At 38.6% G+C, this 12,004-nt stretch overlaps 2 protein-coding genes across 3 annotated transcripts; both read right to left on the reverse strand.

Annotated features, from left to right (window-relative positions):
* Positions 1-3,546: 3,546 nt before the first annotated feature.
* LOC147865016 (uncharacterized) lies at positions 3,547-5,159 on the reverse strand. The gene is made up of 2 exons (XM_087317707.1): positions 4,948-5,159; positions 3,547-4,244 (listed from the first exon to the last, which is right to left on the reverse strand). Exons 1-2 carry the CDS (start codon positions 5,108-5,110, stop codon positions 3,919-3,921), a joined length of 489 nt encoding a protein of 162 aa, XP_087173833.1. The 5' UTR covers positions 5,111-5,159; the 3' UTR covers positions 3,547-3,918.
* A 1,211-nt stretch (positions 5,160-6,370) lies between these two features.
* On the reverse strand, positions 6,371-11,130 carry LOC147865017 (BTB/POZ domain-containing protein POB1-like). Of its 2 annotated transcripts, none has more exons than XM_087317713.1 (6): positions 10,844-11,130; positions 10,116-10,277; positions 7,965-8,083; positions 7,817-7,880; positions 7,436-7,715; positions 6,371-7,355 (listed from the first exon to the last, which is right to left on the reverse strand). In XM_087317713.1, the coding sequence occupies exons 1-6, from the start codon at positions 11,049-11,051 to the stop codon at positions 6,545-6,547; spliced, it is 1,644 nt and encodes a 547-aa protein (XP_087173839.1). In that variant the 5' UTR covers positions 11,052-11,130; the 3' UTR covers positions 6,371-6,544. The 2 variants fall into 2 exon arrangements, with proteins under 2 accessions (XP_087173839.1, XP_087173838.1); XM_087317712.1 differs by having other exon boundaries at positions 10,116-10,280; positions 10,844-11,129.
* Positions 11,131-12,004: the final 874 nt, after the last annotated feature.

A 12,004-nucleotide genomic window follows, 5' to 3' on the forward strand; every position in this document is an offset into this window, starting at 1 on the left:
TAGTCCTGAACTCACACAACTACTTTGACTAGAAGATCAAGATGGAAGATCTTCTGATAGTCAAAGATCTATACGAACCCATAGACATAAATGAAATACCCATAGGGATATTGGAGTCTGAATGGAAACTCCTAAACAGGAAGGCGGTGGCCACCATCAAATAGTGTGTAGACGTGAATGTCCTACAACATGTGGCTAACAACACAAACGCTTATGAAATGTGGCATAAATTGTCTGGGTTATATGAGAGGAAGAATGACCTCAACAAAACCTTTCTGATGAGAAAGATCATGAAACTGAAGTATAGAGATGGAGAAAGCATCATTGTACACATTAACACCTTCATGGGGTTGGTGAATCAACTTGCGGCAGCAAAGTTTCCCTTGGATGATGTAATGCATGCCTTGCTTATGTTATGTACCTTGCCGAACAATTGGGAAAACCCGGTGGTGTCTCTCAATACCTTGTGCCAAGAAGAGAACTTGTCTCTACCGGTGGTAAAGATAAGTATCCTAAATGAGGAGACAAGACGAAAGGACAAGGGTGTCCTATCCTAGTTAGAGGCAAATGTTGCACAACACTCCAGCAAAGGAAGAACTAAGCAGAGGAGCCAATAGAACAAAGACAAGTCTCATGCTAGGTCCAAGTCTAGAGGAAAGCTCACATGTTTCTATTGCGGCAAACCCGGACACTTCCAGAAGGACTGTCGACACCTTAAAAGAGAAAAAGGTGCTTTGAATGATGTCGAACCCAGAAAGATTTCTAAGGAAAAGGTCACTTCAACCATGGCTACAAGTGAAGAAGAGCTTCTATTCATTTGTGAGCAAGTGAGTGTAAACCTCGCAAATGAAGAGTGCACTTGGGTGATTGACTCCGGTGCATCGTTCTACATAACTCCCTCGAGAGAATGTTTCTCATCTTATACAGTCGGTGACTATGGCTATGTAAAGATGGGAGACACTAGAGAATGCAAGATAGCCAGCATCGGAAGTGTATGCCTTACAACATCGACCGGTTGTCAGCTGACCCTGAGGGATGTTCGACATGTGCCAGATAGTAGGCTGAATTTGATATCGACTAGAAGAATGGACAATGAAGGCTACAATGGTAGTTTTCGAAACGACAAATAGAAGTTTTGCCGAGGAAATCTCATAGTGGCCCGAGCATAGAAATAGGGCACTTTGTATGTGATGCATGCCAAGTTGTGCAAGGATGAAGCAAACGTGGCAGCCGACTCGAGTGGAGAGATATGGCACAAGAGGCTTGGCCACATGAGTGAGAAAGGCATGCATATCCTACCCAACCAGAAACTTCTTCCAGAAGTAAAAGGAGTGTACTTGGAGAGATGTGTCGATTGCTTGATCGGAAAGCAGAACAGAACTGCATTCCACTCGAGATCACCAAGGAGAAGAGAAGTTGCACTGGAGCTCATACACACAAACGTGTGCTACGTGGATGCTCCATCGCATCGAGGTGCACAATACTTTGTAACGTTTATTGATGACTACAATCGAAAGTTGTGGGCTTTCGTACTAAAGTAGAAGGATCAAGTGTTGTCGTTCTTCAAAGAGTTCCAGGCCAGAGTGGAAAGGGAGTCGGGTCGAAAGCGGAAGGTTGTCCGAACCGATAATGGTGGCGAGTACAGAGGACAATTCAAAGAGTATTACAAGTCCCAAGGTATTCGAATTGAATATACAATGCCTAAGACCCCTGATTTGAATGACAGGTCTCCCTCAATGCCCCTAAAAGCTAATGTCCCACAAAGGGTGTGGACAAGGGAAAGATGTCTCTTATCAACACTTGAAGGTGTTCGATCTTTGGTCCATAACGTTCGTGGCACTTGCAACTTGACAGGATTTGTTGGTGATAACTTTATGATGTATACCACTTTCAATAATGCCTTCACCAAAAATCTGATCTCCAATCAGACATTCTAGTTTAGGATCATTAGATTCATACGTTCTCCTACACCATTCTATGTCGCGATTTAGGATATTGTTCATTGATGTCAAATCCCTTTCTCAGACAAGTATGCTGAGAATGCTCAAGAGATGTATACTCCTTCATTATCCAATCATGAATAGCATCACTTTATGACAAGATTTGAGTTCTACCTCGGTGAGCCACCAGGTGAAGTTTTTGAGCTCCTAGTTGTTGGACTTAATTGGGTAAGCCCAAACGTTTTGGGCAGCACCATCTACGAATGTAATGAAGTTCCATGTTCCACCTTGAGACCTTTCGCACGTCGGTCTACATATGTCAATGTGGACTAACTCTAGGGGAGGTCATATTGTATTGTAATGAGTCGAGCACCATAACCTTGTTTGTTTCCCGTATTGATAGTGCTCACAGAAGTCGGATTCTGAGTTTGGCCTCTTCTTCCTTCCAATTTTCCTCAATCTCGACCAATTCTCGATGTTGATTCCTTGAAGACACAAGTTTGGGCATTTTCACTGAGGGTAAGTCCCATAGACTTTCTTCAAAGCCTTTTGAGAGTATGTGTTTGATAGCCTCCTCAAGTGATAGCTTGTTCGTATTTTCATCACGATCGTGCAAAAGACTTCCCAACTCAATGGAAGCCTTCACTTTTTCTTTAAGTTCAAGCCTTGTGAGGAGAGCTTCGTCAACACTTGATTGAATATCAAGATCTAGAGGACAAAACCACCACCAATATGATGGTTTAGCGTATCTCAATGGTCAATTTTAATGAATGTAATCTTTTAATTCAATTCTTACAAGATAACACCATAAACAATGGCAAATTCATATTTTAAACATCAACATTTATTGTACCAATGGCATTATGTTCATTTTATTAGTGACAAAAAGAACCAACAGTAGATTCATCTTTTAATTACGAATGTTTTTTGTACCAATGAAACTATAGCAAAAGCACTAAAGTTTATTTTCCTAGTCAATGTTGCTTAGTTGGTGAAATCATACGGCGCATTAGCCGCAAGAACAAAACAATTGCATTTACACTACAAATCATGAGGCTTACACCTATTACTAAAAATTTCACAATGTCACATTAACGAATGTATAAACACATTGTTGGTTCACCTTTAGAAATTTTATCCATGATTATCATTTGAGGTCATGCACACTAGGAACATATTGACATTTACAGATTTCTACAACAATTGTCTGAAGCAATGGCATTGGCATTTAAATCCTTATACTTATAAATCTCCTATGAATCTCCCATCTTGAATTGACAATAGTTACTTCCAAGCTAAAAATCAACTAATAATTCACAATAGATACAAATTCACATTTTTCATGGTCAAAACACGAAGGAATAATGTGTGTGTGTGTGTGTGTGTGTGTGTAGCTTTTGAATGTTTGTATCTAATAAAATGACACTGATAGTGTTGACCTTGATACTTTCCATTATTGCCCTAATGTCACCACCAATTACTAATAATCTAGAATAGATTGTCTGTAGAAGTCATCCATCATCCATAGAACATTGTGAGAGAAGCATATAATGCAAATTACATTGATTTCACTTTGATCCTACTACCAAATCACTTTTCAAACCCATTCCAACACCAATGAAACTGCCCAAAATAATTCCATTGTAAAGAGCATACATCTAAATTCAGCTAAAGCCATGTAAACCATTTATAAAGATGTCATAGAGTACAAAAAAACAGAGGTAATGAGATGTATGTGAAATGATAATAAAAAAAATCGAAGTTACTAGTAATATCACGAGCCTTAACATTGGACATTGGGTAGAGATTCATAGGCTTTCATCATTCTACTACCTTGATTCTTGAAGACATTCCACAGCAGTTCATTGTAAAAAAACCTTCTGACCATTAACTTGTATCAACCACTGATCTTTGGTAGTTCATCATAAATCAGTCGAAAACTCCCTCCATATGTGCATTCATTTCATGTCATAAATAACTACCACCCCATAGTTCCTGGTGCACCTTTGAAAGGACCAACTACCTTGGATGTGACCCAACCACCATAGAAATGACCTGGTTGGGGCTTCGCAATCTCATCCCCGACATAGCAAGCATCCATCGGACCACAGTAGAAGGCAATATGGTGTGCAATGTCAGCAAATCTTGGAACAGGGTTTTCGTAGCTCCACCCAACCTTTTCTGCGGTTTTCCCATTCACCGATACACTCCAATATGAAGCTGTGCCTTTCCACTCACAATATGAGGAACCAGGCGCTTTCTTCAGATACTCCATCTTTATGTCCGAAGGAGGGATATAATATACTATCAAACAAAAAGGTTTGCATGTAGTTGTAACACAAATTAGCTGCACATCAACCTTAAATAATGTATTAAGGCTTTATTAAAACTCTTGTTTGCGATTAAATTGCATCCCCAAGTATATTCACGTTTGCAATCTGTCTTGTTTCTCATACTCATAGATCTCGCTGGTGATTCTGTCTGTCCAGCGTGCAGGGAGAGATTTGATATAACATGGACATACAACGACATGCAACAGACAAATCAGATATTTGCAGATCCATGTTGCATCAATCCTTCTTTTCCAAATTGGACTCACTTACAGAGAGAATCATAAAGACAAAAGAAAGAAATATCTGAAACGCCAAAGGAAAGGTTGCATCTAACATCACATGATGAATGAAAGATTGCAACAATCTTGTACCCTCAGAGTGTGAGTTCCAGATACAAACAATACATGAAAGCTTCATATCATATTTATATCAAGACCAGCCTTGCATCTTTGATTTACTTATCAAATTGTACCCATAAATATGAAAAAACAGAATAATTTGCAAAAGAAATTCCTGAGGAAGACATAACACAAAGTCTTTCAGGAACAGGAGGAGATTATATATATATATATATATATAATCATATATGTATGTATGCAAACCCTTTGACAGCAGAAGGTGTTGGTATTTGTACAGAAACAAGAAAGATATGCAGAAGGAGGGAAGAAGAATACCCGGCGGATGGCTGGTCTCTAAGACTCGGAAAGCCTTATTGGAATCGGCGATGGGGATGTTGTTGAAGACGATGCGGAGCCTCTGTTGCTCTGGCTCGAGACGAGGGGGGCGAGGATAATCCCACACAGACTCTTGCCCACCACCTGGACACACTCGCTCCATGACCCAACAGGATTCCTTCTCTCTGTATATCTTTCTTTCTTTCTTTCTTTCTTTCTGTATATCTATGATCTATCTATATGTACCTGTGTCTTCTTTTTTAGCTTGTTTTATACTGCAATTAGCTACTAGCTCCTCTTAGGTCTTGGGCTCAAAACCGGATTCTCTCTCACCTTCATATTACTTCATTTTCCTTGTCTTCCTTGGACCATCTTTCACCATTGCCACTTTTAACCCACCTCAAAGCCTAGATGGAAAACCTCGCCCATCCCTCTAACATATGACAATTGAATCATCTGAAATCCGATTTATAATTGCATGACCAATATCTATTTGAAAACAATCATGATAAATCATGAAGTACTGCATCTTCTTTCACAGCAACTAATGTGTAAGATAGATCCATCATGCTTACTTCAAATTTATACTTATTCACTCACACGTAGGTTTACAACCTTGTAAACAGAAGTGTAAAAATCTCAACATATGATGATTAAATGAACTATCAAGGATATAAATTCTTAACATCTAAAGGCCAATGAAATATTGAGGATATAAAGTTTCCACATGTAAAGACATGAATTAATAAGGGTATCATCCATTTAGTTGACCAAGTAGTTAAAGATAAAAAGAAGCATTTGGACAAGCTGTCTAGTATAGCTGTCTAGTATGATGGATCTATGTGCAACCAACACAAATTCGTTGAGAACATAGGGGCAAACTGAAAAAAGAGCAGTCATATTTGAGGAAAATGTATTTGTTGACCATAAAGAATGAATATCCCTTATGGTATACACATCTAGGATGACAATCATATAATGTAGAATACAACATTATAGTGAAATAATAAAACACAGATGTCCAAATCAAAGAAGTATACAATATCATACTACACCATAACTACATTTGCAAGAAAGCAAAGCTTTTGTAACTACTTAGTACAGCGTCTAAATGCTTGTAACTCTATGCTATCAATACTTTCTATCCTACACAAATGGTTTTACAGAATTGGCAAGGCATCTTTTTCACCATCCAATTGGCCAGAGATGGCTATCCATTCAGGAGAAATCCCTTCATACGGAAGTGTTCCATGTAAATATCATATTAAACATTTTGATGAATCAAACACTATAGATAAAAACATAGCAAGAAATATGAAATTGATTCTTGTCACAAACGAAGATATTGATTCTTGTCACAATTTACAAACGAAGATATTGATTCTTGTCACAAACAAAGATGCCTATCTCTATAAAATAGAAATTCATAATATGTTTTTGAAGTCTTTTTTATTATTTTAATTGGTCTCCATACACAATTTCAAAAGCCCTTCTTGGTCAGCTGTAAGAAGGTTAGAGCTTGTAAATGTTAGACTCAAGTTCCCACAGAATTCATCATTTACATAAACACCTCTCCAAGAAAAGGCGGACACATTATTTATTCTGGCTTGATGATGAGCTCTGCTCTTAAGTGAAGCACATTATCTATAAAGTAGATGCTATCCTCAGCTATAAAGGTGGACCATGGAACTCCAAAAAGATTCCTGTATCCAACTGCTTTCCCGCCAGTAAACTTGTAGGTACCTTTATACTTCACCGTGAAGTCCTTATTTGGCTTTTGACGAGCACCAAACTCGTAATCAACCGAAAAGCTCACACAACCTTTCTCTTGCATACCTAGAAATAGCCCAAAACAGTTGAAATTGCTCTGCTGATCCATGTTACAGTGAGCTGAGAGAAAGAATCCTTGTCCAGCTAGATGGAATGCTTGTGAATACACCCTACCTTGTGGAAACAAGGCAGTGCATTCATCTCTCTTCAAATCTAAATAGACAATACAATGCTGATGTGGGCTCTCAAACTCTACTAACTTCACTGGACGGTATTTGTAGGCCCTCTCGTGATATTTTCTGTAATTGGAGTCCTCCATTGCTAGCTGTCGCTGCCTGTGAGGAGCTTCCGCCTTGTAAAATAAGGCATCCAAAACAACCTTCGTAGCAATATCATGATCCAATTCTGATGATGCTAAAACCTTTCGTAGTCTCCTTGTTGACATCATAGGAAACCTAATAACATGAACCAATCTACATCCGAGAACTTCTCTTCTCTCCTCTGCCTTGGGATAGTGAGCCTTTGCCCACTTAAGAACAAAATCATAAACATTATCCTCTGATGCAACTTGTATGTCATCACTGGATAGCACAGCTTCTATACCTGCCAACGGCAGATTCATGACTTCCTCTTGATATCTGCATGTAACAAAATCACTGGTAAAACATCTGAGTAACAGAACCATACAAATAGTTCAAAAATGAAAATCAAGTACAACCTCGTGATATCCTTGAGTTGTGATACGAGAAAATTTATAGCTGCATCTGTGAGTGGCTGCATTGCCTCCGCCAGCAACACACTTGATGGGAATTCTAGATATAATAGGGCTGAATCGGGTGTCATTGGCAGATTGCGTAACAGCTTGCTACAATGCCGCATGCAGGATGCTACTTCATACTTGTCAGCAACCATAAGAACATCAAGAAGTCCTAATGCGGAAGTAGCTTGCAACCTTCCAGTGTAAATGAAATGCAGCATATCCATCAAAGCTGCTTCTTCTGCAATAGGAAACAGAGCAAACATAAGGTAAAAATCTTTTGGATACATTTCTTCATAAGACTTAAAATAACATCCTAAACCCAAACACAACAAGGCATACCAGAAACTGTTGTTCGAAGGGTAACATCTCGTTGTTCTGATTCTCTCATTCCATTTGAGAATAGCTATTAAATTATGTTAGCATACGATTGTTAGAATAAGATATTTCAATATGCCAAAAAGCTTCTTCAAAAATGCAATTGCCTTACTTTGTAGAAAAAAGGGCTCTCTGCTGCAAGTATGGGAGAACTAATGTATAGCATTTTTACGCTCACAATTGTAGGTTCTGCTGTCCATGAGCTGGATCCAGATGCCACAGAGTCATCAACTGAGGAAAAGTTGCTACATATATCAGACATTGTACACATAGCCCTATATTATAAATCTAAAAAGTACTTTTATATTCTAGTGTTATGATGCATTTAACTCTCGTTTTTATCACCCTTCTCCTAAGATGCAAACCACCTTAATTGCAATTCATGAGTAGTCTTCAAACTCTCCACGCAATCTAGGAATAAATTTTTATCATTCTTCCAATAATATACAGATCACGTTATCTACAGATGTAAATACGTAAAATATCCATGTCTCCATCCAATAGAAGCTTTGCTGACTGCAAAATACAGACACCATCTCCAACTTCTAGACTGACCTAGGAGTTCACTCTTACCAAACAAAATAAACATAAACTCTGAAAAAGAAATGTGATAATGAATGTAAAAACTCTGAAATGCACATCATATGCAACATTCATAAAACTAGAATAACTTTCACTAAGTACATGTGAGAAAACATGGATGAGTGTGTGCAAGAGATGTCAGATGAAGAAACTGATAGTACAACTTTTGTACGCATGAAAAATTAAAATATAATCATGCCATAGCTTTGCATTTATAACCAGATATGCGCAACACCCATACTCTGAACTTTCAAAAAAAGCCAAAGTTTTGATGCAGGTGACAGAAATGATTGAAAACATCCAGTGAAGCTTTTCCAAAGATCACTTGGACACCAGAGATGTAGTGTTGATGTAAAAGATACATTTTCGGTTTTCTGGCTTTAAAAATGTCTTCTGGACAGCTTTTGGTACATTATTGGGTGTAAAACAGTTGGAAACATTGAGATTTTTCCACAACGAAGGAATCAAATTCATTATATAAGAAAAGGAATAAGGACAAACAAGCAGGGAAATGTGCATAGAATATTAAATCTCCTGTTACCAATAAGAAAGAGCGTCGCAAGTTGACAATATCACAAAGACTTCAGAACAGAAAAGGCTATGCTGAAAAATTTTAGGGCAAAAAAAGAGCATGCCCAGGCTTCCAACTGTATCTAGAAACTAAATATCATGTTCAAATCCTGATCCAATTGTAGTCACTACAAGTCTCTACCTAGAACAAAGCCCTTAGCCATAGAACACACATAACTTGCACAAGAATGTCATGTTTCCACAAAATTCGTCTCATACTGCCAAGTTTCTGAAAGGATCTAGAAAGATTATAAATGCATGGTCCTTCCTAAGAGACCACCGTCACCCCAAGTTAATTCAATGTAGTTTTAAGCAAACCAAATAGAATAGAGGCATGCAAATTCAAACTAGAAAATAAGAGGTGAACAATAAAAATTGTATGAAAAAATCAGGAACATGAGGAACTATTTCAACAAAAAGAACATACAATTAGATGAAAGATGAATGTGCACCACCAAAGGATTAAATATATGCACGTACTGAACCACAACAATACTTTCAGCTCGTGAATTTTCATAGTGGCTGTGCTGAAAAATCATTTGAGAGGGTGATGTGCTTCAACTCAAATGCTAAATCCATAAGCTATGTGAATAGGCACAACTTCTAAGAAAGGATAACCATAGTTTTAAGTTTTCAACAAACAGTGATCTTCCACCTGTCATTTCAATATCTCATTGTCTTGAAATAAAGCAATGGATAAATGAGCTATCCACTTTCCAGGGGGTACTAACGACAGAAGACTTTTTCATATGCATCTCTAACAATGGAGATTGACACAATCATATTTCATAATTAGCATGCATCTCATCAATAGAAAAGTATTCAGGTATCATTACATCTTAGTCTAGCATAATCAGATACTTGTTAAGATCACATGGTTATTTTAGGTCCCTATATACAAATTAAAAGGAGTTTATCATTTCTATTGTTTCTTTCCTTCTGTCTACTAAGTTCTTCATGTTGATATCATGGTCTGATCTATTTAACTTTGCTTCTTCACCAGTGTAGTATCATAATTACTAAGAACTACTCCTCATAGAAGAAACACTCTTAAAAATGAACTTAATAACTGAGTATAAAGATTTAATCAATTCAAGATACAGATAAATACTTCTTGTTGGACTTGAGAGCATTGCTACAGGAAGAGACGCTTCGTCTCTCATTGCCAAGGGTTCATCGTCTAAGCCATCAAACGGACCAACTTCATCCTCCTCTTGCTGACCAATCATCTGCTCTTCTTGTCCTTCAGTGTAATCGATATGATTAGCCTCCACTGCTGCAAAAGAAATTAAATAAACAAAAAAGCATGATGATTGATGGTGGCAGGTATTTGTTCATAAAGAATTATTTCAGGTTCTCAAGCAGTGATACAGCACTTTACAACGTTTTCCACAGTGCAAATCTATAAGGTTTGCACTATAATCCTAACAGGATATTGTCTTCCAAAAAAAACTTCTATTTTGAGGGGCGATACAGCACTTCACAACGTTTTCCAGAGTGCAATCTATAAGGTTTCCACTGTGATCTCAACAGGATATTATCTTCCCAAAAAACCTGTTATTTACAAAGGAACAAGGGGGCATCTGCAATATACTTCTATAACAGGATGTTTTGACAAAGCTTTTTCCTGATCGTTTCACGCGGAGTTCATTTCTAGATTTTCCAGAATAGCTTCGACCACAAATAGAACGGTCATCCACAACGATGATGGAAAAAATAAGAGCTATTCTGGAAAACCTACTTTCAAGACATAGCGAAAGAAGAACGAACGGAGAAAACGCAGGCTTGAAGAGCGAGATGGATTAGATAGAGGTTTGAGTGGACGAAGAAGAAGAATACCTGCATTTCGCTTGGCTTCTGCTCTTCTTCGTTTCCTGTTCCTGGCCCAATCAGCGATGGTGGCAGTGCCATCCTCGAAGTTGAGGGTGGAAGGCTCGGCCATGACTTCGATTCGAAGCATCCGATCTGAGAAGTTGCTGTCGTTGAAGGCGAATTCGAAGTTAGAGGGAGCCATGCGTCGACCACTGCTCACACTCTCATGGTCCATTCACGGATCTCGCACAGAGAAAGAAGTAGAGAAAGGAAAGAAAGAAAGGAAAAGAAGGAAAGATAGAAAGGGGAGGGGAGGGGAAGGGGAAGAGGAAGACAGAGAAAAGGAAACCCTAGAAAGAAAGAAAGAAAGAAAGAAAGAGACAGAAGGGAGCCAAAAAGAAAAGAAAAGGACAAGGGCCGAGAAAAAGGACACCCTAAAACTGAAGCACAGAGAGAGAGAGAGAGAGCTTTTCTTTTTATTTAAGTTGTGATGGTAAGTAATGGCTTTCTGCTGTGTTCTCCTTCTTCTGTTACAAGACACAGAAACAACAGAGAGAGAGAGAGAGAGATTCTGTTCTTCTGCTTCTTCCTTTTCTTTTCTTTTCTTTTTTTTCTGTTGTGTTATGTCTTGAATTTTAGATTGGATTGACTTTGAATTGGGTTGGCTTGTATTGCTATTACTATTACTATACTATTGGATTGGATGGGAATGGAATGGAAGCTCATGTCTCTATGACTCTGTGTGTGTGTGTGTGTGTGTGTGTGTGTGTGTGTCTGCGCTTGAAATCTGTAGTCGAGCACCCCACCCGCCTCCTCTGTTGTGTTGTGTCTACATTAGGATTGGATTGGATTGAATTGAATTGAGTTGAATACAACTTTGATGGGTCAGGTTGGATTGGAATCTCATGTCTCTATGTGTGTGTGTCTGCTCCTGAAACCTCCCATGTGTCGAGGTCCCCACTATCCTCCTCTGCAATCCCATGTTGGGTCTGGTCTGGTCGGGTCCCCCTGATCTCCTAGCCTCAAAGTGCCCCAACCCCCTTGTTCTTACTTCGATCCACGTCGTTTTCAGAACTCCTAATGATGGAGCTCGAACCTCACATGGCTACTCGACACTTGACCCCCGTTACATTCTTTTCTAATCGAAGCTTTCAGGCGACTTTGTGACACAATGGTCGAATATGTTAT

This window comes from Azolla caroliniana, unplaced genomic scaffold (assembly GCF_043228905.1).
Source record: "Azolla caroliniana isolate FFs.n. ecotype wild unplaced genomic scaffold, voAzoCaro1.0.p SCAF_4, whole genome shotgun sequence".
NCBI classification, from domain to species: Eukaryota; Viridiplantae; Streptophyta; class Polypodiopsida; order Salviniales; family Salviniaceae; genus Azolla; species Azolla caroliniana.